Raw genomic sequence first — 27,203 nt, 5'->3', positions numbered from 1 at the left:
GGGTGGCCGGCTGCTGCAAGTGGGACGGGGGTCAGAGCTTCTTGGAGGGAAGAAAAATCGAGGGGGGGGCAGGAGAGAAAAAGGAAGAAACCCAGACAAATAGGCAGGAGGACACACTAAGGAAGGCCCCCCACACGTGAGAACCCCCCAGAAGAAATACACCGCCCTCTGGCCCCCAGGAAGGGAGCACAATGGAGGCTTCACACTCCAAGACCACGGAAGAATGTTTGGCCTATTTTGGGGTGAGTGAGACTACAGGCCTCACCCCGGACCAAGTTAAGCGGAATCTGGAGAAATATGGCCCCAATGGTAAGTGTCCTCTGGAGGAAAAGCTGGCAAAGCCCTCTTGCACCCTCACAACACACACACACACACACACACACACACACACACACACACACACACACACACACACACACACACACACACACACTCTGGAGCCTCTCCCTCTAGGGTATCTTAGGGAAGGGTTGGGCCTTAGTTCAGTGACTGCAGTGGGAATGAGGATACTGAGAAAACTGTCCCTCAGACCCATAGTTTTGGGAGGTTTGATGGGGCAATCTTGATGAACCTTAGAAACCCTTTTGGTGGGTTGATTCTCTTACTATAGCCACAAAGTCCTGGGTGTAGGAAGCACTAGACTGAACCCTAAATGAATATGAATATGTCTTTTTTTTCTTTTTCTCTGGTTAGAGCTCCCTGCTGAGGAAGGTAAGTTACTGGATTCCCTGAGCTCTCATAAATGGACCCTCCTCCACTGTGTGCCACTCCTTTCTCCCTTCCTTCTCCCCACTGACTCCTGGGCAAAATCCTTCTCCCAAAGTTAGAGGCTGGTTGGGGAGCGGAAGTTTCCAGGCACTCTCTTGAGAGGCATCTGGCCTTTGGACAACTACCTACTGCTTTGAGAAGCCTGTTTTTGGACTCCTGGCGGGCTCTCTCAGCCCTTCTCTCAATACCAAGTGGTCTGCTCATCACCCCAAAATCTTCCTGCTCCAAGCTGGAAGCCTGGGCATTCAGTCCCTGGTCCCCAGGCTGTACCTTGAGTCCCAGCCATTCATCCCAGGACCTTAACCGGGAGCCCCTCCCCTTGCCTTTTCCCCCAGGGAAGTCCCTGTGGGAGCTGGTGTTAGAGCAGTTTGAGGACCTCCTGGTGCGGATCCTCCTTCTGGCTGCCTGCATTTCCTTTGTAAGTGTGGGAAGATATCTGGGAGCTGGCTGGGAGTGTCGGTTGGGGGAATCTGGAGAGTCTGCTGGCGGGGGCTGGGGGCGGGCTTGGTATCATTGGCACCTCTAGTTCAAGCCTTCAGCATCCTATTCTACAGACCAGAACTGAGGGAGGTGGGAGAACGCAAATTTGTGTACTCCTCTGTCCTCCCCCACACCCTGTAGGCAGGTTTTATTTTAAGCTTTAAGGGTGTTCTCAGCCAAAACACTGAAGCTAAACCACCCCCGCAGCTTCAAGGGCTTCGAGGGCTCGGGTTACCCACCCCCAGCAAAGGGCACCCCAGCACAGACCCACTACTCCCGGCATGCCCAGTGGCGCACATGCTGCTCCACCAATTCCAGAGCATTCTGGGGCCCCGGCCCCGCCCTCCTGACGCTCATTGGTCGAGGCAAAGACTCCTTCCTGGAGGCGGGAAAGAGCCGCTAGTGTGAGGGTGACTCCAGGAGCACCTGGAGGCCCAGCCCCCTCACCTGTCTCCAGGCTCGTCTCCCCCACCCCATCATGGCTGTAACTCCTCGGATCCCCTCCTCATCCACCTGGCCAGACCTTCCCTGCCCTCCCCAGTCCCTCACAGCCCCACTGCCTTCTCAAAGCCCTGCCACCTCTCCTGCCCTAAGGCTCCCCTCAGCACTTACCATCCCAGTAATCCATCCTGCATGTTGGAGTTTCTTCCTTAGCATCTTAGTCCTACTGGAATTCAATCAAGAGACAGAAGTGTCCCTGTTCCCCGTCTGCCTGATGGAAGCCCTGTGGGCCCCTGAGTACTAGCTGGCAGGGCCTTACGTCTCTCTTCTCAGATTTGCTCCTTGACATTTGCTTGTGGCTGTTGCCTGGCAGTGGTAACAGCTGGGGTGGGGTGTGTACAAGAGGCTCTGTAACACTATCCTCCCGTCCTGCTCCCTCATGAAATTGGAGCTTCCCTGCCTTGAGCTGTAGGGGGAGGGTTGTGGGGGAGGCCAGGTGCCTGTGAGGACCACAGGGGTTTTCCTATTGAGTTTTGGCTCCCATGGGATGGATTGGCTGTGGGGGTGGTTGGCCTGGGTGTCCCCTGAGCTTCATGTATAAGCCAACAATTCAGTCAGGGAAACCTGAAAGCATTCCCAGTTAATCCCTGGGTTGTGCCTGTCTATGCCCGCCTGTTCCCGCTGACTAACAGCAGTGGCAGTGCTCGTGTGAATATGGCCTTGGAGGGTGTAGACCCTCAAAGCCATGTGGGGCTGCGGCACCCCCATGATGCCCTGCCCTCTTGTTCCTGCACGTGTTCTTGCCTCATTCTCTTCTTTACTCATTTGAGTGCCTTGTTACCTGTTGTTCTCCCTTCCCCTGCTCCCCAGGTGCTGGCCTGGTTCGAGGAAGGTGAAGAGACCATTACTGCCTTTGTTGAGCCCTTTGTCATCCTCTTGATCCTCATTGCCAATGCCATCGTGGGTGTTTGGCAGGTTAGCTTTGATCCCACCTCACTCCTTCACATCCTGACACTGAATGTGAGGCCAGCCTCCCACCCTCCTCCTCCATCACTTCCCCTGGGCTTACCTTGTTCTCTGGTCCTATTGCCCAGTTTGGAAATGGGACAGCATGTTGGAAAGAGGTGAGAGTGATGTTCCGCCATCATTTGCTAGTTGTATAACCCTGTGCAAGTTCCTCCATTTCTGAGCCTCAATTTCCTCATCCGTAATATGGGGCTAATAATCCTATACCACAGAGTGGTGGTGAAACTTAAGTAGATGATGAGTGTAAGCGCCCAGCCCTGTGCCTGGCTATAGTAGGAGTTGAGTGAATGCTAGTTTGATTCTCTTCTTTATCTTACCTTACTGCCATCTACTTTTCCTGTCTCCTGCTTTCTGATTTTCTTTTCTTTTTTCCTCAAGACCCCCTTACTCATTTTTAGCCATAAGTGATAGTTTTCAGTTTCCTAACACATACACACATCTACTCCTCATGGGGTTTGTCTGCTCCCCTATGACAGGAGCCAGGACTGAATGACTTGCCTCTTTCTCTGTGATACCCCTATTTCCCCTAGGATTCTGGCCCCTAGTCCTCTGGCCCCTAGTCCTCCATTTCTATACCACCACAACCCCAAGTCTTCCCTGGCCAGTCCCTTCCCATTCCACAACCTTTCTCCCTCTGATGTCCATCCTCTCCTCCACCCTGTCTGCCCAGGAGCGAAATGCAGAGAATGCTATCGAGGCTCTGAAGGAATATGAACCTGAGATGGGGAAAGTCTACCGGGCTGACCGCAAATCAGTGCAAAGAATCAAGGCTAGGGACATTGTCCCTGGAGACATTGTGGAAGTGGCTGGTGAGTGATGGGGGTGAGTGGTCCAGGATGGGAGGTCTTGAGTTTGAGGCCACCAAGATGTGTATGTTGCAGGTAGAGGCTGGCCAGCTCTTGATTCTCATGTGCAGGAGGTCACCAGGATGGTGGAGTCTTTGCTTCTCCTCCAGACTCCTCAGGAGGTTATCCCAGGGCACTGGGTGCACAGCACCTCCTCCCCATCAGAGTCTTAGCAGGAACAGCCAGTCCTGTCCCTGAAGCTGCAGGCAGACCCCCTGCTCCCCCTCTTCTCACCCAGCACTTGCAAGCAACAGGTGGAACCCAGTCCCTGCCAATGACTCCGTCTCCACCCCCCTCCTGAGGCCTGGCTTCCCTCTCCTTCCACCCACCCCCAAGCTTGGTCAGCTTTAAATCTTGACCTCTCGGTGCCCTTGAGGTCTTTCAAAGGGGAAGGAGCTAGGATAGAAGGGAGGAGGGGGGCCAAAGTCTCAAGCCCCCAGCCATGTAAGGGAAACTCAGGCCCCGCAGAGAGCACGAGACCTGGAGGAGGGGAGCTCAAGGAAGGGCCCCGCCTCTCCGGTGAGGGACACTTAATGCCTGGCCAGGAGGGGTGGGGGCTGGGTGGCTAAGATTACTGGGATTCTGCCCCCTTCAGCGGTTTTTATATTTGCCCTGTGCAGGCCTTCACATCTCCAGGCCCCTGGCACAGGAGAATCTATCTTTCTAAGCCTACTTCCCTCCGCCAGACACCCATGTCACCACATGGGAAACTTGGGGAGTGGGAAGAGGGTGGGCTGAAGACCCCAGTGCCCCATCACAGGGCTGGCCTGCCACCATGACAGCTTGGAGTTAGCACCGTGAGTGTCTATAAATACCACTTCTGCTTGGGTGACCGGTGTCCAGCCCAACTCCATTGCTGACCTCCTCCCTCCTGCATCAACTTCCTCTGGCAGAGGAGGAGGAACCTTAGAAACAGGGAAAGAAGAGCAGTTCAACTCTGTCCCCAGAACCATCTGCGGGACAGTACGGGATCAGGCAGAGGCGCTGGGAGGCGGCCAGCCTCCTCTAAGGTCTCTCAGTCAGGCAGGGAGGGCATCTGCCTTGCTGGCCTCCTTGCAAGAGAGGGTCCTGCACTGACCCACTCCTTGTGTGCTCTCTGGTGTGTTGCTTTCCCCATTCTCCCCCTTCCTGGTTTCCCGCAGCCTCCCCTTCTCTCCTGCCTGGCTCCCAGCTCATTCCCTGGCTTCCTGCCTTCCCTGAGACACTCAGACCAGGGCCCTGCAGGTTTCCACCCGTGTGATCTATTCCCATCCTCTGCTCTCTGTGCCTCCCTCTCCTGCCTCTTCCGTCCTCACACGTGTCCCTCTCTCATTCTCCTGCTTCTTGCTCCACCTCTTGTCTTGGTTGGCATTGATTTTCTCAATTCCAGTATTCTCTCCAGTTTCTTCCTGCCTCCCAGCTCTTCCACTCATGTTCTCTTCCCCCAGCGCATCTCTCTGACTCACCCTGTTTTTGTTAGTTCTTTTCTTGCCTCTCCCTCTTCACCTTTTCCCTCATTTCTCTCTCTGCTTCGGTGGCTCCCCATCCTGTTTCAGTTTCTTGTTATACAACTGGATTGTTCTACTTTTCCCGTTGGTCACTCAGTGTGCACTTACTGAGCACATACCAGGCAGTGTGCCGGACCCTCCCCTCAGGGCTCACATCCCAGGTTTGGGAAAGCACTCAACAAGGGGGATGACTGGAATGAGGGTTCAGGGGGAGATGCTTACTGGGGCTACAGGAGCACATGCCAAGGACCTGACCCCAGCCTGGGGTGTGCCCCTGACTGGGTGTCCTCCTCGAAACCTGAAGGATGAGGTGATACATCAGACAAGGATTGGGTTTTTCTCAGGAAGAAAAAGTCCTTTCTCAACTGACTTCACTATTCTCTTCTCTGTCCACAGTGGGAGACAAAGTCCCTGCAGACATCCGCATCCTTTCCATTAAATCCACCACCCTCCGGGTGGACCAGTCCATTCTGACAGGTCTGGTGGCCTCAGGGGGAGGATGCTTCAGGGGGTGTGGGGATGAGGATTCGGTGAGGGAGAAGCTGGGCTGACAGACAGGGATGAAATTCCAGGTGGATCAGAGAGAACATTCAGCAGCAGGGCCCCTCCTATCTCCAGACTGGCTGCAGTGCCAGTGCTGCTCAGCTCATTCACTGTCCCAAGCCTGAAACACAAGGGGTCCTGAGCCATGACCTCCTACACAGACCTACAGACACACTCAACCGAGTGAACCATCCTGTCTCCTCAAAAGCCCACAGGCAGGGAACCATAGATTCTAGAACACGATAGAGGGTCCACCACACTTAAAAGCATGGCTGTTGTAGTTTCCCCACTGGGCAAGGGTGAGGGGCCAGCGAGCAGTCTAGGTGGCCCCCAGAGGTGAGGCTTGGCTGGCCCAGGGTGACTGTCGGAGCCCCTGCCACTCGAGTGAAGGAGGCCAGGTCCCAGGGGTGGGGGCCTCCCTCCTGGAATGTACTCCAGAGTCAGCAGCACACACATCAGCTTTCTCTGATGCTCAGCAAGACCTTGTTCTGAAGTGTACATATTACTATCTCCATTTTACGGAGAAGCAAACAGCTAAGTGATCCAAAGGCTTGTAGCTTGTAAGTGTTCGAGATGGGGCGAGGGTCAAGGTCTCTTCACTCTACAGGCCATGGGTTTCCCACTTACCTCCGGTGGCTCCTTCCAGAGTCCAGACTTCCTCCAGGATTGTTGCTTGGTCCTTTCCAGGCCCTGTTCTATAGAGCAGGGAGGAAGTTGGGGTGGAAAGTCTGGGAGGACATGATATTATCTGAGACCCCCTTGGCCTCTTCTCCACAGGTGAGTCTGTATCTGTCATCAAGCACACAGACCCTATTCCTGACCCCCGAGCTGTCAACCAGGATAAGAAGAACATGCTTTTCTCGGTGAGGCATCCAGGGCCAGCTGTCATACATGCAAGCCAGAGGCCCCGGTCTGGGAGATCCATTATGGCATGAGAAAAGATGAGGCCAGCAGCTGGGGAAACAGGGCATGAGGGTTGTTTCTTGCCTGATTCCTTGCCTGTAATCCATTTTCCCAGGGCACCAACATTGCAGCTGGCAAGGCCTTAGGCATCGTGGCCACCACTGGTGTGAGCACCGAGATTGGGAAGATCCGTGACCAAATGGCCGCCACGGAACAGGACAAGACCCCTTTGCAGCAGAAGCTGGATGAGTTTGGGGAGCAGCTCTCCAAGGTCATCTCCCTCATCTGTGTGGCTGTCTGGCTTATCAACATTGGCCACTTCAATGATCCTGTCCATGGGGGCTCTTGGATACGGGGTGCCATCTACTACTTTAAGATTGCTGTGGCCCTGGCTGTGGCTGCAATCCCAGAAGGTATGGAAACCTCTTTTTCTCCTCCCATTTGCTAATCTCACCAGCAAAAGACCCTTTTTCCAAATTACAGTTTCCAGGACCTGATATCTTTGGGGGCCATTATTCAGGCTACCATGCTCGGTTTCCCTCCCTCCCCCATTATTGTTCCCTCACCTCCTCTCCTTCCACCCCCAGGCCTTCCTGCAGTCATCACCACCTGCCTGGCCTTGGGCACCCGCCGGATGGCAAAGAAAAATGCAATTGTGAGGAGCCTGCCTTCTGTGGAGACTTTGGGCTGCACCTCTGTCATCTGTTCCGACAAGACAGGCACCCTCACCACCAACCAGATGTCGGTCTGCAAGGTCAGGGAAGTGTAGGCAACTCCCACTCAGAAGACTGCCTTTGGGGAGAAGTAAGCCCTCCAAAGATGGGATTAGCCCTTTATCATTGGCAGCTTCTCATTTTGGCCTGAGAAAGAACTGCCAAAGGGCAGATATGAAGAGGATCAGAGAGGCCCCTCTGCCCCGGCTAGATAGCTCCCTGTAGCCACTGTCCGTGTGCCAGATACCATCACGTGTTCTCTCTAATCCTCCACAACGGCCCCATCAGGGAAAGGTCTCATTTACCCCATTTTCCAGAGAAGGAAACTGAGGCTCTGGGAGCTTCAGTGCAGTTCATAGGTAGCAGAATTTAGTTTCAAGGTCAAGTCTGTCTGGCCCCAGAGCTGCCTGTGTAGCAGATAGCCTCCCAGACTGGTCATCCATGGCAGGACCTGGGAGCTTGGCTGCATGGATCTTGAACAGCATTTCCTAAACCAGGGCTTTTAATCTTTTCCATGCCTCAGACTTTGACAGTCTGGACCTCTTCTCAGTGTAATATTGTAACATATAGAATAAAATACATAGGATTCTGTTTTAAAAGTACATCAGATCACAGAGGAAACCAATAATCAAAATATGGTCATCAAAATATTTTAAAAACAGATTTGTGATTTGGTAACACATATGCTTTGTTAATGCACTAAGTAGCTAGTTTAGCAGTGGATGTGAGAACTACTATAATGATACCACGACAAGCAGGAATGGGATTCTGAGAGTGCTGCAGCACTGCAGTGTGATGGGGAAGTGTCTGTGATTACACTGGGGGCAAAGCTGCAGGGTTTGCTGATGCTAATGTGGCCTGCATTTGTAATTGGAGGGAAATGTTAATGTCGGTTAAAGAGAAAAAAAGATGTTGGTATGTTTGCCATCAAAGTTCACAGACCCCCTTGTCTAGGACCTGGGGAAGTCGTGGACCCCAGGCAAAGAACCCCTGCCCTAAACAGAGTTCTGTGGAATAGCATGTCCGTAAAATGTGAATTGCTGTTGTGAGAAGCAAGGTCTATGTGGCCAGACTAGAGTGAGAAAGGCTGTACCCTCATCCCCTTGGGGATGCCCACATGCCTGTTGGCATTTGAAAGCCTCAGAGAGGGCTGACCATGAAGTGGGGAGATTCCATCCAGAGTTTCCTAAAATGACTTGACCACTTTGTTTTGGAGTAAATCCATCATAAGTCCCATCCCTTTCGTGCTTGTTCTGGTTCAGGATGGGCTGCTCCCCTTTGAGCATTGCATTCTCTGCATCCCTCCAGAGCATGGGCTACAAAGCCAGGCTGTAGGTTTTGAAAAAAATGAATAAAAATGAATTAATTGCCCACATTTGTGAGTCAAGATATTTTATAGGAAAATAACCTGAATTTCTAGCTCTTCCTGCAAAACTGGAAGATCTGGCCATAAGCAGGCCATGTACTGCCAGGTGGACTGGTAGCCATGGTCCCTACCACACCTTATTGTGCATGTCTAATTTTATCAACTGACTTCAAGGAGCCTCCAGCATGGCTCACAGTACCTTTTGAACACTAACACAGAACCTGGAGAATGAGTGCGAGGGAGAGGGGAGGGGGTGGTGCAAGGAGGAGAAAGGCAAGTGGGGAATGGTGGGGAATCTGGTTAGTCTGCACAGGTGGCTGGCTGGAGGGATGGAGCTCCAACCTCCCTCAATGCCCCTGTAGGCATGGAGACAGCTGGATATCTGTGTGCATGCCCTTCTCCCCTGCAGATGTTCATCATTGACAAGGTGGATGGGCACACCTGCGACCTGAATCAGTTCTCTATCACAGGCTCCACTTATGCTCCAGAAGGAGAGGTGTAAGTCCTCCAAACCTCCCAGCTCCCTGCCTCCATCTCCCTGGAGCCATCCCTCTATTTTTGTCTTCCTTTCTCTCTCCTCTGCCTTCCCCAACCTGTTCTCTCCCACCTGATCTCTGAGTTGGTTGCCATCCGCCTGACTGTCCCTTGTTGCTTTCCCCACACTCTCTCTGCATCTCATTCCCTATTCTTCTCTACTGTCTTTTCCTTCCTTCCTCCCTGCCCTGCTGCCAGCTTGAAGAACGATAAGCCAGTCCGGGCAGGGCAGTATGATGGGCTGGTGGAGCTGGCCACCATCTGTGCCCTCTGCAATGACTCCTCCTTGGACTTCAATGAGGTAACCTATCCACTCCTGAGGCCACCCCTCCTTCTCCTTCCAACTGAAACGGAGTCCAGGCCCCCTCCACAGGCTGCAAGGAAGGGGTTTGCGGGGAAGGGATCCCTTGTACCAAGTCCTCTCTTGGCTGTAAGGGGAAGAGAAGGGCTTGCTCCCTTCCCGTTCTAAGTGGAAGGTGGGTATGATAGGTGGGAGCAAGGGGTCAAGAGCCCAGGACACCTACTTTCTCTTCCTCCTCCTCTGCCCCCTCAGTCCAAAGGTATTTATGAGAAGGTGGGTGAGGCCACCGAGACAGCACTCACCACCCTGGTGGAGAAGATGAATGTATTCAACACTGATGTGAGAAGCCTGTCAAAGGTGGAGAGGGCCAATGCCTGCAACTCAGTGAGTCCGGGTGCTCCCTCCCACAGGGTCCTTCTTCAGCCATAGTGCTCAGCCAGGACCCAAGGAACCTCAGGAGACAGAGGCCCCCAGCTAGGCTGGGCAGGCCCTTGTGCCCCATGCTGGGACCCCAGTCAGCACAGCCTTCTCTACAGCTTTTCTTGGCCAGGGTGACTTTGGCCCACTGCCCCTGGACTTAAACCACTCTTTCTGCTGCCTAGCTGCAATACCCCTTGATGAATTTAGTCACTTCCTCCTGTTGGGTACCTAGCTGAAAGGGATGGAGCTGGACAAAAAAAACAACACAAAGGACCCATCCTGGGGCAGCTCTAATTTCAACTATTATCCCTTTGTCTCTAGAAGCACACTTGTTGTTATAGATCTCAAGACTTGAATCAGGATTCAGGAAATATGACTATTAAATATTTTTCCATGTCCCCTCGTCTAGATAAACAAGCCCTGTTCTGTTATTCTCGCTCTAAGGTCTTTCTAGTCATATATACTCAGTGTCTATATGGAATTCCTCTAGGGTGTTACTCATTCTTTTTTCTGTTTTTCATAGATGCTCACTGCTGCTTTACTCAATATGACAGAAATAATGAAAACAACCTAAATATCTAATTCATTTTAAGAACTTATGATAATATAAACATCAACTTGTTTTATTTCATTTCTTGTTACTTTTATTCTTGCTTTATCTTGTGGAAGATTATCCATGATGCATTTGCTGAAAGAAGGCTCTCATTCATTTTTATGGAGTGCATATAACAGCATGCCAGGCAGTAGGTCCATGCTGTCCAACATGTGTCTCTAGAAGCACACACGTGTTTATTTAAAGCAATTCAATTAAAGTAAAAATTCAGTTCTTCAGTTGCACTAGCCACATTTCTGAGCTCAGTAGCCATTGCTCAATTGCACCATGTTGGTGGTTCAGAGTGTAGGACATTCCCATCCCACTGAAAATTCTGTTGGTTAGTGCCACATAGTGCCATCCTGTTTATTGTCCTTAAAATGGATGCTGTAAGTCAGTGGCAGCATGAGCCTTGGAATTCCATCAGTGTTGTTGTAGGCACCAGACTCAGCTTTAGTCTCAGACTCAGCTTGGGGTCTGCTTTGACCTCCAGGTCCTTTTGACTATGTTTTAAGTGGTCTGGGACTCCTCCCTTCTGGCACAGCACCATTGCTCTCTTCCCACCAATCTCATGTCTGTCTCCCTATCTCCTCTCTCCCAGGTGATCCGCCAGCTAATGAAGAAGGAATTCACCCTGGAGTTCTCCCGAGACAGAAAGTCCATGTCTGTCTATTGCTCCCCAGCCAAATCCCGGGCTGCTGTGGGCAACAAGATGTTCATCAAGGTCAGAAATCAGAACATCCCTTGCCACCCCCTCTTCTTCCTGATCCTAAACCCCTCTCCCATCCCTGCCTCTCTCACCATGCCCTGGAGGGAAGACAGTAGCCTCTGAATGCTGCTCTGGTCTCCTAGGGTGCCCCTGAGGGGGTTATTGACCGCTGTAACTATGTGAGAGTTGGCACCTCCCGCGTGCCGATGACAGGGCCAGTGAAGGACAAGATCATGTCGGTGATCAAGGAATGGGGCACTGGCCGGGACACCCTACGCTGCCTGGCCCTGGCCACCCGGGACACCCCTCCGAGACGAGAGGAGATGACCCTGGATGATGCTACCAGGTTCATGGAGTACGAGGTGAGCAGATGGAGCTTCCCATTGCCCCAGAGTCATCCATGTTACTCCTGCCACCCTGTCGCTTTCTACTTTGTCACGGGTCCTAGAATCACAGGATGTTAGTTTGAAAGAGCCGTAGGAATCATCTAGTCCAGAACTACTTTGCATACAATCCACAGACCTGTTTGAGATGAGGTGAGGCACTTGCAGCAGAACAGAAATCAGCTAGGTTGCCAGGCATACACAGGTGCAGCTGACATGTTTCCGTGGTGAGATTTTTCTCAATGCAGGAAGCAGTGCATTGGCCTACGTGCTGGCATAAGCTCTGTATCTTGGGTGGACTGACTCGCTGAAGAGCACCAAAGTCCACTCCCTTCATTTTAGAGTGGGGACACTGTGACCTGGCAGGTAACATGGATTTGCTCAAAGTTGTAGACCAAGTTGAGTGGCCCTCCTACCACTGCCCTAACTTCCACCTAGAGTTCTAAGAAAGACATGGTCTGCCATCTGTGATGGAATTGGCGCTGCCAGGCCTGCAGGTATCTGTGACCAAGGAATGTCTCTGCCCCTGTCTTAGCTCATAAACTGCTGAGGTTTGGACCAGGCCCAGGGGCTGCTCTTCCCCTCAGCTCACTGACCTTTCTCCCTGTCTGCCCCTGAACTTCCTCTCTGCCTCATATTTGCAGTCCCTCCTTGATCCTGCCACTCTCTGCTCCCTCTTCCCCAGACGGACCTGACATTCATTGGTGTGGTGGGCATGTTGGACCCGCCCCGCAAGGAGGTCACGGGCTCTATCCAGCTGTGCCGCGATGCTGGCATTCGGGTGATCATGATCACTGGGGACAACAAGGGCACGGCCATTGCCATCTGCCGACGAATTGGCATCTTTGGGGAGGATGAGGAGGTGAGAGACCGAGCCTACACTGGCCGGGAGTTCGACGACCTGCCCCTGGCTGAGCAGCGGGAAGCTTGCCGTCGCGCTTGCTGCTTTGCCCGTGTGGAGCCCTCCCATAAGTCCAAGATCGTGGAGTATCTGCAGTCCTTTGATGAGATCACAGCCATGGTGAGAACACTGTGGGCTGGCCTCACTGGGACACACTGGGGCCTGGCATGGGGCAGTCTGCTGAGTGTCCATTGAGATGGCTGTACTGGGGGGCTGGGGGCTGAGCAGGGGCCCATGAGATGCATGGAAGGCAGGGACTCAGACCCTGATCGGAAAGTCTCACGGAGGGGTGTGTGGAAGGGACAAGGTCCCACCTTTTCTTTCGTCCTGCAGACAGGAGATGGCGTCAATGACGCCCCTGCCCTGAAGAAGGCTGAGATCGGCATTGCCATGGGGTCGGGCACTGCCGTGGCCAAGACCGCCTCTGAGATGGTGCTGGCTGATGATAACTTCTCCACCATTGTGGCCGCTGTGGAGGAGGGCCGCGCCATCTACAACAATATGAAGCAGTTCATCCGCTACCTCATTTCCTCCAACGTGGGCGAGGTGGTCTGGTGAGCAGCCAGGGCAGGCACCCAGTGGAATGGGTGGGGGGATGACCAGAGGTCTGGGAGGCAGGACAGACATATAACTTCTGTCTTCTGGCAGCATCTTCCTGACAGCCGCCTTGGGGCTGCCTGAAGCCCTGATCCCTGTGCAACTGCTGTGGGTGAACTTGGTGACCGACGGGCTCCCAGCCACAGCCCTGGGCTTCAACCCACCAGATCTGGACATCATGGACCGGCCCCCCCGGACTCCCAAGGAGCCCCTCATCAGTGGATGGCTCTTCTTCCGCTACATGGCAATTGGGGGTGAGCAGGATGGGATCCCCCAATCCTTCCCAACCCTCAGAACTGACCCCCTCTCTGGGACACCAGCTTCCCCAGTTCCCCTTCCTCAAATAGCTGTTATGGCCATGAGGCCCTCTTAACTTCTCCCATCTCCCCAGCCCTGATCCCCCAACTCCCATCTTCTGTTTACCACAGGTTATGTGGGTGCAGCCACTGTGGGAGCAGCTGCCTGGTGGTTCCTGTATGCGGAGGACGGGCCTCGGGTCACCTACAGCCAGCTGGTAGGGGAGCTAGAGGCAGGAGGAGGGGTGGGAAGCAGGAGGGCAGCATGGATGCTTCTGTGGTCCCTGTTTCCTCACCCCTCCCTCTACAGACTCACTTCATGCAGTGCAACGAAGAGAACCCTGACTTTGAGGGTCTGGACTGTGAGGTCTTTGAGGCCCCAGAGCCCATGACCATGGCCTTGTCTGTGCTGGTTACCATCGAGATGTGCAATGCGCTCAACAGGTGGGGCCCGTCCACCCTCCCGCTGTGCTTTCTGGAGGCCACAGCCTGTCCTCCACCCTCCTCACCACTGCTTTCTTGTGTCTCTCACCCTTGGCTCTGCCTGGCCTCCCCCATGCAGCCTGTCTGAGAACCAGTCCCTCCTGCGGATGCCACCATGGGTGAATATCTGGCTGATGGGCTCCATCTGCCTGTCCATGTCCCTCCATTTCCTCATCCTCTACGTTGACCCTCTGCCGGTGAGCCTCCTTCCAGCCAGGGGCCACCTGTTCCCTACCCCAAAAGGAGCCTGTGTAGGGGTCTGTGGCCATTACAACTAGGGGCTGTGACCAAGGGAGGAAGGTAGGGTCAGACTGGGATGCACCTGGTCCTATCTCCTCCAAGGCCCTCTCCCTGCCTCTGCTACCCACTCCCAGATGATCTTCAAGCTCCGGGCCCTAGACTGCAACCAGTGGTTTATGGTCCTCAAGATCTCATTGCCAGTCATTGGCCTTGATGAAATCCTCAAGTTTGTTGCTCGAAACTACCTGGAGGGTAAGACGTGCCCCTCCTCTGAGATCAGCCCCTGGGCCCTGAGCACAGCCCCTCCCTTTGCGCTGCGAAGTCGCCTGCCCCCTCTTCCTTTTCAGGTGGGTGTGTTCTCAGCCCTGGCAGGACCAGCATCCACCTGGGAGGCCCCTTCCTCTCGTCCCGCTCTGCCCTGGTGCGGGTGCAACCTCCCCAGTTCCCCATAAATTCAGCCCTCTGACCCTCACGCCACCTCCCTCCCTGGGTAACAGCTATCTCTCTGTCCTCTCTGGCCATAGGATAACCTGTTCCCCCTCTTCCATCTCTTTGAACCGTGCCACAGGTATCACCCCCTTCTTGCCCTCACCCCAGCCGCTGTGCCCTCGCCCGCCCCTCCCCCTCGGTGACCCTGAGGTCACTTCCGCTCGCAACTCCCCCAGAGCCACCGCTGCCACCGCCACGCTTCCCTCCCATCGGGGTTGGGGTCGGCTGCTGCCCTTCCTCTGGGGCCAGCCTTGGCCCCGCCTCTGGCACCGTGTGTTCTGGCTGCCCTGCGCTGCGCTGCGCTGGCTGGGCCCTGAGCTGTCTGCTGCTGGGCTACAGTGCTTGGGAGGAGTGGGGTCTGGGGACTCAGGTGAGTGTGGGGGCTGGGTGACCCTCCAGGTGAGTGTGCCAGCAGACGGGGCCCTCTTCCTCTCCCCTCCTGCCCTGCGCCACCGGTTCCAGCCTTCTCTTTCCCCTTCTAGATCCAGAAGATGAAAGAAGGAAGTAACCCGTCTCTTTACCTCCTCCCGCCCCCCCATAGTGATGCATCTTCAGCCAGAGCTGTGGCACAGACCCCCACGTTCCTCTATTCCCCCTGACATTTTTCTGTTTATAAACACAATGTCCCTTTCAGTTCTCACCACCACCGCCCCCCAGCAACCCTGCCTTCTGCCCTTGTAAAACCTCCCCTCTCCAACCCTGTGGGGCTTGCAGGGACAAGGCAACTGATTGAGCTGCGCTGCTTATTTATTGAAAATAAATGACAGAAAAGTCTGGCCTTGCCTTCATGCTCATCCTAGGGCCTGGGTCAGCCTCTGGGGACAAGCATCTTAGTGTCATGCAATCCAGAAAGTAGCTGCCTGTTTTGGGATATACGTGTGGAGGGACCTGCTGACATGGGCTGGAGGCTCCGAGCCGCTCCTCACAGCTTGGCTGTGCCTCAGGGATGGAGATGGGCTGTCACAGGCATGGCTGTTAGTCTGGCTGGGAGTGTGGGGACAGAGGATTAGGACCCAGGAGGCAGCATGGCTTCCAGAAAGCTGCAGATCTGAGCCTGCACCTTTGTTCCTTGAGGGGTAGGGACCCTTACCCAGCTGTCTTTGAGAGAAGTCCCAGCCACCCCTGGGAGGAGGCACTGGAGGGACAGGGCAGTGGTGGCCCCATCACCTCAACCCCAGGCTTGGAGAGGGTGAAGACTACATCCTGAGACCCCAAGGCCCAGGCCTCATGGTTTGGGAGCAGAGAAAGGCGGTCAACCCTGGGGTGGTGGGTTTGGGCCCCTCAGGTGTCCTTGATGTCCCTGACATCCCTGAGGGGTGCCTCGTCCACGATGCTGCGCACTTGCTCCAGACTCTCTGCCTGGCGAATCCGTTCCAGGCGCACCTATGGGGTCCAACAAAGGAAACAGGTTGTTTATAAACCAACAGCTTGTTATAAACCAACGATTACGATATATTCAATTTTGTAGGTCCCACATCACTTAAAATTAACAAACAAAATTACTGCTTCCTATGCATTAAGCATTCTGTTAACTCATTTTCTCTTCATGCTCATGCTGAGAATGGGGTATGGTTCCATTTTTCAGATGAGGAAACTGAGTCAAGTGAGCTGGGGAAGTGCTGCTCCTCTCCTATCTGCCAGCCCCTTGAGGGGCAAGGACCTAGGACCAGTGTACCCAGGGGCCCCACCTCCCCCAACCCACAGTGAAACCGTGTTCAAAGGAAGAAAAGGGGCCTCAGAGCACGTCCTGGGGAAGTGTGGGCAGGGGCAGGTGGGGTGATGTAATGAGCACACTGCACTTCTGTGCACTAGGCCCTGGCCAGGGCTTCGCGTGACCAGCAAAACAGACACAGAATGTCTTCCAACTTGTTTTGAGCAACAGCTCAGAGGAAAGGACCATGCCAGCCCCAGAAGAAGAGAGGACTCCTTGGATTTGGGGACTGTCTTTGCAAGAGCTGGAACAAGTCACCTGGAGTCATGCCAGCCCAGTGGGGAGGGAACATACCATACCTGCAGGGCCTGGGACAGTCGTACAAAATCCCTCTGCACCTGTTCACTGGTCTCCAGCTCAGCCTGCAGCCGCAGCACCTTGGCCCTCTGCTCTGAGAGGAGGTCTGTGACCTGGGCCTGGGGGAACCGGATGTAGAGCTGCAGCCTTGGGTCAGGTGGGAGAGCATGTGACCAAAGAAACAGGCTATCTAGACGAGGTAGCCCCTTCTACACTACCCCTATTCTGACCTCCTCTGTGTGGCCTGAGCCTGGTGGCTGCCTCAGGGCTTCCTGCCGCCTGGCCTGAGGAGACATAAAGGCAGGAGAGGTTGGTTAGGTTCTTCACACTGCCGCCCCTCACCTGTCATCCCAGTCTGGCCCTCAAGTTCTGCCTCACCTTGTTCTGCTCCTGCTGGATCCTCTCCATCTCTGTCTTCAGGCTACATAGGGAGGCTGGAATGTCAGGCAGGAGCCAGATGTCAGGCCCACACCCTCTCTCCTTTCCCACCCTGCCTGGGGAGGGCTCCAGCATATACTCACCCTCTAACACCTCTGCGTGGAAAGGAAAGAAAGAGAAGTCAAGGCTCATTCTCGCATAGCCTCCTCTCTCCCCTCCCAGCACCCAGGTGGTGCCTGTGGGGAGGTCAGCCTCCCTGGAAGCAAGGCAGGGATGGCTCATTCCCTCTTCCCTCACCTGTCTCTTCCCGCTGCACCCTCAGCTGCCCCTCCAGACTGGCCCTGGCTGCTGCTGCCTTGTCTAATGCCTCCCGCAGGGTTACAATCTCAATACGCAGGCGCTCAGCCTCGTGCTCCCGGGCCTGCTGATGGGCCCGTGCCTCCTGCCGTGTGCGCTGTACCAGTTGCTGCAGCTCCTGGAAGGCATGCGAGTCCCGGGGTTGGAGGGGACAGCCCCAGGGGCACCTGCTAGATTGAGATCCTGGGGAGGAAGGAAGCAAGGGAGGAAGGGAGGAAGGGAGCAAGCTTAAAAGGGGAAACAGCCCAAATGCCACCACGGGGACAGTGCACATGTTACAGCAGTCACACTCCCCAGGGTGGAGGACCCTCAGGAATGGTGCTGAGTCAAAGTTCCTGATTACCTAGAGCAAGGTACCTTTTTATAAAGCTCAGAAACAACTAGTGTTAGTACTCCACTGTTTAGGCAGACATGTATTTGTAATTAAAAGGACACCGAAGAAAGAGCAAGGGAATGATAAAGTTCAGGACAGCAGAAACAGAACCGAGGAATATGGGGGGTGCACGTAGGAGATGTTAAGTTGTAGTCCTCAGGGTGGGCAAGGGTTCTGGTTGAGCTTCATGTTTTTACTAAATTAAATCAATGAAGCCATGCACAGGTCAATGACAGCTTGTTATAAACCAATAATTACGATATATTCCATTTTGTAGGTCCCACATCACTTAAAATTAACAAACAAAATTACTACTTCCTATGCATTAAGCATTCTGTTAACTCATTTTCTCTTCATCTCATGCTGAGAATGGGGTATGGTTCCATTTTTCAGATGAGGAAACTGAGTCAAGTGAGCTGGCTAAGGTGACCCAGCTCATACACAGCAGCCTGGGCCTGTTTCCAGGTCCCAGGCCAATGCTTTGCTGTGAGCAGAGAGGAAGGGCCCACCGGGTGGCCCTCCAGGTCCTGTGCCTGCAACCCCCTCACCGGTACCAAGCTGGGCAGTGGCTCCTCCTGGCACTCGTCGGGCTCCAGGCCCTGGAGGCCTGAAGTTGGTGGCTGCTCGGCCCGGAGCCCTTGGTTTTCCATAGTCAGCCGCTTCACCTCATGGCTCAGGCACTTGTGAGAGGTGGCCAGCTCTGCCTGTAGATGGACAGTTCATGTGAGGCATTGAGGGGAATGGGGCGTCTCCAGTCCCCTGCGAGGCCAAACTCTGAACCCTCCTCCCACAGTTGCTGACAGCCAGAAATCCATGCCCTCCTCCTCTGCTGGTAAAGGAAGAAACGCCCTCAAGTGTCTAGCTCTCAAACTCTTTATACACCCTCCTTGATGACTCAGCAGGAGTCACACAGTGGCAGCCACAGTCACACTGGGTGTCTTACTTGGTCCACGTTTTTTCTTAAACCTTGAATTAGTTGCTAACTTTAAAAACTGAGAAGCTACACACAAATGTCCAGATTTCTAGCTTCTCTTGACAGATCAGGAAGCCTGGCAGCATTGTGCCTGCACCCCCATACAGCCAGCTCAGTGGAGCTGAGGGGCAGCTGTGCCCTTTGCGTGGGTCTCCTGGTTTGTCCTGCTCCCTTTCCTCTCACACACCTGGCCCAGTTCAATCATTTATATACCCTGTCTGGTCTTGGGAAGTATCAGATTTTGCACTCCTTGCTTTTCATCCTTACAACTCGGCAAGCTAGGTCCCATTATCTCAGTTTCTAGGTGGCAAAGCTGTAGCTCTGAGCTTGTGGGATCAGCTCAAGATCACAGAGAGAATGCACAGGGGGCTCTGCAAATGCAGAGCCCCTGCTCTGACCGCAGGCCAGGTGCCCTGGAAACCCTTTTACCCACCCAGCATCAACTCCAGGGCAAAGCCCGAGCAGCTAGAGGGCAGAACAGGTGCCTAAACCTTCTGTATATCCCTCAACCAATTCCCGCCACACTCCTCCCCCTCCCACCCCAGCCCTCAGCCCTCACCATCTGCAGCTGAACCCGCTCCTGGGCCTGGCTCACAGTCCCCTGCAGGGTCCGCAGCAGCTGCTCGGAGTTCTGGACCTGGGCCAGGAGCACCTGCATCTGTGGGTGGAAGGGAGTGAGGGTGAGGCCAGGGCACAGGAGGCAGGTGGCCAGAAGCTAAGCCAGGGCTGAAGCAGAGGCCAGGCCCACCTGCTTGGTGCAGTCCTCATTGCTGCGTCTCAGGCCTTCTTGCAGCTTGTCCCGCTCACGGCTGATACTCTCCAGGTCTTTCTGCAGCTGCCGTCCCTGCCGTAGACACTGGCCTCAGTCCCAGCCTCCAAGAAGAGGCCTGCCCTCCCATGCCTTGCCTTTCACATCTCAGGGGGCAACACCATCATCCACGCAGTGGCTCAAGCCAAGAGCCCAGGAACTGATGCTGATTCTTCTCTCCTCTACTCCCCACATCCGGCCCACTAGTGGGCACTGACCAGTTTGCCTCCAAAATGGGTTCCGAATCCACCCACTTCTCTCCATCTCTGCTGTCATCTCCTGGTCCCAGTCACTACCTTCTTCTAAACCATGTCAAGTATCTCCCATTCTGTTTTTCCTGTTGCTCCCTCCCCAGCTAAGTCTGTTCCTACTCAGAGGTCCAAGTGATCTGTTAAAAGCCTAAAGCACAGCATGCCTCTCCCTGGCTTAAACCCTGTAGAGATTTCTCACTGCTCGTTGTCTAGAATGTAAATGCCATGGCAGGTCCCTGAGGCTGACCTATGGACCCTGACTTCCTCTCTGATCTCAACTAGCTCCTCCTCCATGGTGGCCTTGTTGTTCCTCAGATACACCAAGGTCTGTCCTCAGGGACTTTGACCTTGCAGTTCCTTCCACCCCAATCTTTGAAGAGTGCCTCTTTTTTACCATCCAGGTCTTAGTCTCCTGCACTGCCAGTCTCTACCCCATGATCCTACCCTGTTTGTTCTGGGCATCTCACCCTGTGACACTGTCTTCCTCATGTGCCCTTGGGCATGTCTGGGGCTGGCTCCCTCACTAGGAGGGAGTGCCAAGAGGGTGGGAGTTTCTTCTTCACTGTGGACTCCCTAGCTCTAGCTCAGAGCCTAGACACAGTAGGTGCTCCGTAAGTATTTGGTGAAGGGAGAGACAGATGCATGCATGGCAGCAGGCTGCTCTACCCACTCCACTCACCTCTGTCTGCAGCTGCTCCCACTGGTTGTCAGGCACAAGCTGGTAGCCAGGAGGGGGCAGGTAGATGCCCTCAGGGACCAGGGTGCCCGTGGACACCAGAGAGGCTGTCTCTTCCTGCTCAGGGCTCAGGCCCTGGCGGCCATGGGGCAGGGAGGCACTGCTGCTGGCCCCACCACCAAGGGAGAAGGAGGAGATGGAGGCGCTGTCATCACAGTTGTGGGCGAAGGCCTCGGCCGCCACACCCCCATCTCCACTCAGCTCCTCTAGGGGCTCCAGTAGGGGAGATGGATCCCGGGACAGGGGCAGCAACTCTGTGGAGCCATGCAGGTAAGGGGGATGCCGGGGACATCTCTAGGAAAAGAGGGCAAAGAAGAGGCTGGGGGGCCAGGGTGCTGCAGTGCCCCGTCTTCCCTCAGTGCCCCTGGGCCACCCCCTCACTTGGATCTCCTGAATCAGCTCCTCGGCCCTCAGCAGTTTCGCTTTTAGATCCTCAATCTCCTGCTCCATGGGCAGCACGATCTCCCGCAGCTTCTCCGAGTCCTCATGGGCCTGGAGGAAAGGGTGGTTGGGCAGCAACAGTCCCTGCTCCCAACTGCAGGGCCCCTCAGGTCTGTTTAGAGCTTTCTCTTCAAGCACAGCAGCTCTTCTAACCCTCCCAAGAAGGACTCATCCACCCCCATTTTAGAGATAAGAATACAGAGGCTCTGAGAGTTTACATGACTTGCCCCAGGTCACATGGTAGGTAAAGGGGCCAAAGTCACAACTATCTTTCTGTTGCCCACTTGCTCACCATACTTTTCTACCCCAACATCCATTTTTTCTTATTTCTTTTATCATGGAACTCACATTTCTAATTAGGCACATGGCCTAAATTCTAGGATACCATCTACATTTCCCTGCTTCCCTGTAACTAAGCTTGACCATATGACTAAGTTCCACAGAGATGTAAGCTGATGTGCCATTTTGCAACTTTCAGGACAACTACTTAAAAGGACAGGATGTGCTTTTCTTTACTCCTCTTCTTTATCCTTCTTGCTGGCTAGAATGTAGACATGAGGGCTGGCACACAAGCAGTCATCTTGGACCATGAGGCAGTAAGTTACCTATAGCAAAACAGCAACATAAGAGGAGCCTGGGTTCCTAATGAGTTGCTGAGCTGCCATAACAGCCCTGGAATGTCTACCTCTGGACTTGAAGAAAATAAACTTATTTAAGCTACTGTTGATCTGTGGCTTATGTCACTCAACCTAACTGTTATGTACTCTTATACTCCCATTGCTGCTACATTGCTGGCCTCTTCTTTTTGGTCACTTTTCAGGTTTGGGATCCTACTGAGTGTACATAGTGAATAGCCTCTGAACATTTCCACTTAGATGTCACACAGACTCTTCTCTCCCAGTACAGCCAAATCTGAATGAACTCCCAATGCCATTTCTCCTCTGGCCAGTGCTAGGTCAGTGAGAATGGCTGTTGTCCACCCAGCTGTCCAAGGCAGAAATATGCCAGTCACCCATCCTCTTCTAAAATTTATGCCATTTCTTCCTCTTGGTCACTCAAAAATCTATCTCAGACTAGCTCAACCCTCCAAATCTCTTACGTGAACAGCTGCATCAGGAAGGGTAAGCCTGTATGGCCAAAACTCCTCTGATCCACATGAAGCCTTGGAATACATGCTCGGCAGATGCCCGCATGGTGGATGGATGGATGATAGCTGAGCGCAGGATTTGGGCCAGGCCTGGAGCTGCCTGAGTCCAGGCCTGCTGCTCCCTCTGCTCTGCAGGTAGCTTTAATTTAGGAGAGCCCTCACCATCCCCACTGTGGAACCGCTCCCTGAGGAACACTGAATGCAAGTAGTAGCCACTGCTGGAAAGCTGTGGGGTGCAAGCCTTCCTTTCTTCAGTTCCTGTTTTGATCTGTCTTTCTAACCAGATTTACTCCATCTCCCTGAGCCTCAGTTTCCTCATGCATAAAATGAGGTAAGGACCTGCCTCAGAGGTCTGCTGTGAAGATCAAATGAGGTAATGATGTGAACTTGCTTTGAATGATGAAGATTTAGTGATATCTGCTTCCTACAATTGCATAACAATAATAAAGGAGGCGATACACCATAGGGATTAAGAACAAGAACTTTAGAACCAGACTGACTAGATTTTTAGATCCCAAATTTGCTCCTTTCTATGTCCAGAATCCAGGGAGAATTACTGAAGTTCTCTGAGCCTCACCTTACTCATGTTAAGTGAGTCTAAATGGACTAACTGGATCTCAGGGGACAGATTGGAGAGACTGAATCTGTCAAGTAGTTACCACAGCACCTTGTGCATGAGAGGCAGCCTCAAGTGTTAGCTCTCTTTCCCCATAATGACTTTCCCTAATTTTGGAGGTCAACGAGCCTTGCCGCCCTACTAGCAAATAGCAAGCCAGGACCTTGCCAAGTATGGAGCTAGTATGTGCTGTCGCTCGACTCATTACTGGCGCCCTGTTCCCAGTGATGTGGGAATGGGACACCAACAACTGCTCGGCCCCATGGTCACCTTTGGCTGCCTCAACATATTTCCAAATCCCAGGGGCTGAGAGAGGCCCTCCCAACCCCAACCTTTTCCATCTGCTTCTCCAAGGAGTCCAGGGGGTGAGCCCGGGACAGCAGCTGCTTCAGGCGCCCCAGCTCCCGCTCCTTCTCCTCGCAGTCCTGCTGTCGCTCCTGCTTCAGGGAAGTGATCTGGGCCTCATAGCTGCTGATGGAGTCTGGCAAGGCAGGAAGGGCAGAGGGGAGGGAGGGTCAGTGTGCTGACCCCACCTGTGGGCAAGCAGGGGGCTCTCCACCACTGATGCCCTCTGACAGGCAATCTACCACTGTGATTAAGACAGCGGGCTTGGTGGAGAGCTGGCCCTGGGCAATCAGTGACCTCAGTTGCAAAATGGGGACACTAATGATTACCCCACTGGGTCATTACAGGATCAAATGAGATGACATCTAGAAGGTGCTCAGTCCTCTTCCGGGTATATAACAAATGCTGAAGATATGACACGTGTGCCTATTAATATGTGCCAATAACAATATTTAATAATAGCAATAAATATTTACTCAGCATTAGACTCCAAGCTAAGCTCTGGAAATACACAAATTAATCAAAACACAAACCCTGACACCAGGAGCCCACAGTCCAATGGGGAAGGCAGCCATGGAAATAATTAAGAAGCAGTGTGAGAAGAGCTAGCTTGTGGATCCCAGAGGAAGGAGCCCCTCACTCTGCCTGCCAGCAAGTGGTGAAGGAAAGAAAGGACACATTAAGTCCCAGGACCAGCATGAGCAAAAAGCTCAGAGGTGGGAAAGGATGGTGTGTCGGGGGCCTGGAGGGCATGCTGAAGAGCTGGAATGAAGATGCATGAGTAGAGATGCTGGAAAGGGTGGAGGGTGGCAGTGGATGGCTCCCAACACCTTGGATGCCTGCCAAGGAGTCCAGAATTTATCCTACAGGTCAGTGGGAGGGGAAGGTGATGATGGATGGAACACAGTCATCTTTTAACTGCATAGTTATTTATTTTAACATGTATTAACATTAGAGGCAAAGGTTCAGTTGCCTGCTTCAGATCTTCTGCTGCTTTTTCACTGCTGACCTTGGGCAAGTTATCTAACCTCTCTGGGCCTCAGAGCTTCCCCTATAAAATGAAGATGGGTAATTGCTACCTCACAGTTTATGAACATCAAATACTCCTAGAACACATAGCTCAGTGCCTGGCATATAGTAAGTGCTAAATAAATGTGAGCTATTATTATTTTTACTGCAGGTAGCCCTTGCTTTTTGAGTTTGCACCATGCACTTCATTTTTACAAAAGATGGACAATGGTACCTATTTTTGTCAACCAGAAGAAATCTGAAGAGGATTTTCACTTTTATAAAAAAAAGGCGAAAAGTGGAAACAACATCCAGCATTTGATTTGCAGCAAGCCTTATAGAAGCCTCGTGCAACCCAGGCAGTGAGCCCCGCCAAGCTCCTTCCCCAGGAACCACGCTCAGCATCTCAGCATCAAGCCACCAGACCTGTGAACTGTGTCTGCAACCATCTGTGCTTTATCTCTATTTATTTTGTCCATCTGTTAGCAAGAGGTGTCCTAAGCTATCAGAAAAACCTAAGTGAGGTTATTTTTTCAGTCTGGGAATGCTCAAAAAAATGTGTCCATGTGAACTGATAATTGCTTCTTTACTTTATGGCATTTCAGCTTACAAAAGTTTTCACAGGAACACTCTACTTTTGGATAGTAGGGGGAAAACTGTATTATTAGTACTGTTTAGGACACACTTGGTTCTTCCTATAGGGATAGGAAGTTTCCTTTAAAATAAATGTATACAAGTTTTTACAAAAGTAACTTTATTTAAGGAACAAATATTAAGTAGATAACAGGGTAAGTTGTACAAGGAGGCAACACTGTTGCACAGGAGGCATGTGGATGCCTGAAATGTGGGAAATATGGCCCCAGAGGGTGGAGCCAAGAGTGGTTGTTAGAAAGGGAAATGACATGGCAGGAGGGAATTTCAGAAAGCTCACTCTGGAAATTCAATGTAAAGGCTGGACACCCAATAGTGGGAGACCTAGGTGAAGGCTGGGGCAAGAGTCCAAGAAAGTTGACGACAGCTTCACTACAGCAGTGGAAGCAGAGGGGTGGGGCAGGACTGAAAGCTATTTCAGAGACTGGCCCCTGACTGGAGGAAAACAAGCTGGGGGATCTGGGGCAAAGGGAGCTGGTGCCTCCTAAATTCAGAGGATGTGAGGGAGGGAGCAAAGTTGGTGTGGAGGTGTGTGGATGTAGGGGCGCTTGTGGAAGAAAGGAAACCAAAGGATTAGACTCAGAAACTGGGCCTAGGGCTGACTGTGAAGTTCAGACGCTCAAAGGGGTAGTTGAGGGAACTGAGAAGTTGCTCATTTCAAGGTTGATCAGTCATCAGAGAGAGACAAGAAATGAAAAGGAACAAGGAAACAAATAGAAGCTCAGAGCTAAACTTAGTTGGAACTGACAGAGCTGTAGGCCTCCATGCATATTAGAAAGGGTGCCCCTTCCTCTGGGCCCACAGACCTACCCTGGGGGTAAGCAGCCCTGCTAACCTACCCCATAGCTTATCTGTGCCCCTGACCCCTTTCTTGTATGCACTCCCCTTATGGGGCTAATGGGTCGTCTGGGAGAAGTCCCTGCCTCACCTTTCAGGATGGCCTGCAGCGAAGCTACCTCCTCTTGGCATTGCCGCTGCACTGCGGCCACAGCCTCGGCCTTGGTGCTCTCGCTCACCTCCGCCACAGCCCTCATGGTCTCCATTTCTGCCAGGGCGCCTGCCAGCTCAGCTCGAAGCCGGCCGAGCTCCTCTGACTCGGCCTCAACCTTTGGACCCTCCCGGGACTGGGGGTGCAGTGCTGGGGGGAACAAGGATCAGCCTGCTTTCCCATTACTCCCGGATCCCCAATACACCAAGACACCAAATCCACAATTCCTGCAACGTAGTACTGCAGTCTGGGTCCTCGGACCCTCTCACCAAGCCCCGTCCCGCCCACATAGCCCCGCCCCCCAGTTTGGCCTCGTGTTGCCTATAGTCCCGCCTCCTCCCAATCCCTGGGTTCACTCAATCCCCTTTCTTCTGACACGACCCCTCCCTTCCAATGGCCCCGCCCCTCGCCGGCCACTGACCTACCCCTTGAAACACCAGGCCCCGCCCCCTCCGCCGGTGGCTCCAGGCCCCGCCCCCTGGCCCCCAGGGGCGTGACCCCACCCCTTTCCCCAGTCTCCCCTCTTGACCCCTAATCCCGCGGCTGCCGAGCTCAGCCCCGCCTTCGGCTTCACCGCCCCTCGCGTGCATGGACGCACCCTCACGTACCGGTCCCCGTCCGCCGTCGCCAGCCATTCTCGCCCGCGGCCTCCTGCGCAGCTGCTGCCATCGCCTCCGCGCAAACGGCCCGTCCCCGCAGTCGCCGGTGACGGCGCTCAGCGCTTCCGGGTCCTCTCGGCTGTTTCCGGATCCGCTCGGTTCTTTCCGGATGGCCCCGGGCTGGAGGCCAAAGCCGGAGTTGGGGGGATTGCCAATTCGGAGGCTCGGCCGAGGATTTCCGAATCTACTTCTGGCCACCGCCCCAGAACCCGCGCCTCTCTGCCTTCTTTCCAGAGGTGGGCCGTTCTAGAACGCCCTTCCCTCAGACTCTCGAGTTCTTTCATCAAGTCTTCTGGCGTCTCTGGGTAACCTTGGAAGTTCAGCTCAAATTACACCTCCTCCGGGACTTCCGCCGGCCTCAGCCTGAGGAGGGCGAAGCTCTCAAGGTCTCCCCCGACTCGCGGAGCCAGCCCTTTGATCAGCCCCGACCGCCCTTCCGCAGGAGCCTGGCTCACGTTACAGCGAATTGTGGGCGGCCTCCTTGCACCTCCACCCTCGTGGAGCGTCTCTCTGGGGAGGGCTGGGTCGGCTTCACTTTTCTGGGCGCCCGGGTCCCGGCATGGTCAGTCGTATGTCAGAAACTTCCATTTCCCCACCCCCACTTTGATATTCAACCAGCCACCGCTTCTACACCCCTACACCGCCCAGAGCCTATCAAATAAATCCCCGGCCACTGATCTAAATCGAGTCTTTATTATCCGTGACCTCCCCCTCCATCAGCCGTCTGACATCTCCCCTTGGACAATGACGGCAACTCAAACAAGTCCAGAGCCTTAATAACCCTTCTCCCAAACCCTTTTCTCCCTCTGAATTACACTCTTGGAGCCTGGAAGTCCTTGATGTTTCGGGTCCTCCTGCAAGTCCTGTAAGCAGTACCTCCAAAGGACTGAAATTCCAGGACGAGTAGCTTTTTCATCTCCAGCTCTAACACCCAGCCCCAGTCCCCA

At 53.6% G+C, this 27,203-nt stretch overlaps 2 protein-coding genes across 9 annotated transcripts; one reads left to right on the top strand and one right to left on the bottom strand.

Annotated features, from left to right (window-relative positions):
- ATP2A1 (ATPase sarcoplasmic/endoplasmic reticulum Ca2+ transporting 1) lies at positions 1 to 15,293 on the top strand. Of its 4 annotated transcripts, XM_057487092.1 has the most exons (24): positions 1 to 309; positions 694 to 711; positions 1,104 to 1,186; positions 2,560 to 2,664; positions 3,386 to 3,524; positions 5,444 to 5,524; positions 6,368 to 6,453; positions 6,609 to 6,906; positions 7,081 to 7,247; positions 8,982 to 9,070; positions 9,305 to 9,407; positions 9,660 to 9,791; positions 11,021 to 11,143; positions 11,272 to 11,490; positions 12,197 to 12,532; positions 12,746 to 12,966; positions 13,061 to 13,263; positions 13,438 to 13,523; positions 13,616 to 13,749; positions 13,868 to 13,985; positions 14,163 to 14,280; positions 14,376 to 14,449; positions 14,553 to 14,596; positions 15,000 to 15,293. In XM_057487092.1, exons 1-24 carry the CDS (start codon positions 192 to 194, stop codon positions 15,010 to 15,012), a joined length of 3,108 nt encoding a protein of 1,035 aa, XP_057343075.1. In that variant the 5' UTR covers positions 1 to 191; the 3' UTR covers positions 15,013 to 15,293. The 4 variants fall into 4 exon arrangements, with proteins under 4 accessions (XP_057343075.1, XP_036775482.2, XP_057343074.1 ...); XM_036919587.2 differs by lacking the exon at positions 14,376 to 14,449; XM_057487091.1 differs by lacking the exon at positions 15,000 to 15,293 and having other exon boundaries at positions 14,553 to 14,990.
- Positions 15,247 to 26,789, bottom strand: RABEP2 (rabaptin, RAB GTPase binding effector protein 2). Of its 5 annotated transcripts, XM_036919600.2 has the most exons (14): positions 26,206 to 26,375; positions 25,538 to 25,747; positions 22,938 to 23,086; positions 20,783 to 20,893; positions 20,345 to 20,695; positions 19,355 to 19,450; positions 19,166 to 19,264; positions 18,182 to 18,337; positions 17,201 to 17,378; positions 17,047 to 17,058; positions 16,904 to 16,959; positions 16,756 to 16,809; positions 16,528 to 16,644; positions 15,247 to 15,900 (listed from the first exon to the last, which is right to left on the bottom strand). In XM_036919600.2, exons 1-14 carry the CDS (start codon positions 26,264 to 26,266, stop codon positions 15,799 to 15,801), a joined length of 1,752 nt encoding a protein of 583 aa, XP_036775495.2. In that variant the 5' UTR covers positions 26,267 to 26,375; the 3' UTR covers positions 15,247 to 15,798. The 5 variants fall into 5 exon arrangements, with proteins under 5 accessions (XP_036775495.2, XP_057343081.1, XP_057343082.1 ...); XM_057487098.1 differs by having other exon boundaries at positions 16,904 to 17,058; positions 26,206 to 26,789; XM_057487099.1 differs by having other exon boundaries at positions 16,904 to 17,058; positions 25,538 to 25,654; positions 26,206 to 26,376.
- Between the last annotated feature and the right edge of the window lie 414 nt (positions 26,790 to 27,203).

This window comes from Manis pentadactyla, chromosome 10 (assembly GCF_030020395.1).
Source record: "Manis pentadactyla isolate mManPen7 chromosome 10, mManPen7.hap1, whole genome shotgun sequence".
Lineage (NCBI taxonomy): Eukaryota > Metazoa > Chordata > Mammalia > Pholidota > Manidae > Manis > Manis pentadactyla.
This window is presented reverse-complemented; position numbering and strand designations above follow the sequence as displayed.

What these genes read in the sequence shown, in the direction of transcription:
- RABEP2 (XM_057487098.1), bottom strand. Translation starts at nt 26,266, where the DNA reads ATGGCAGCAGCTGCGCAGGAGGCCGCGGGCGAGAATGGCTGGCGACGG. An exon ending in ATGAGGACTGCACCAAGCAG is followed by an intron (nt 19,265 to 19,354) that starts GTGGGCCTGGCC and finishes TTCCACCCACAG; the next exon opens with ATGCAGGTGCTCCTGGCCCA. An exon ending in TCCAGCAGGAGCAGAACAAG is followed by an intron (nt 16,810 to 16,903) that starts GTGAGGCAGAAC and finishes ATGTCTCCTCAG; the next exon opens with GCCAGGCGGCAGGAAGCCCT.
- ATP2A1 (XM_057487091.1), top strand. Translation starts at nt 192, where the DNA reads ATGGAGGCTTCACACTCCAAGACCACGGAAGAATGTTTGGCCTATTTT. An exon ending in CCAGGTTCATGGAGTACGAG is followed by an intron (nt 11,491 to 12,196) that starts GTGAGCAGATGG and finishes CCTCTTCCCCAG; the next exon opens with ACGGACCTGACATTCATTGG. An exon ending in ATGTGCAATGCGCTCAACAG is followed by an intron (nt 13,750 to 13,867) that starts GTGGGGCCCGTC and finishes TCCCCCATGCAG; the next exon opens with CCTGTCTGAGAACCAGTCCC.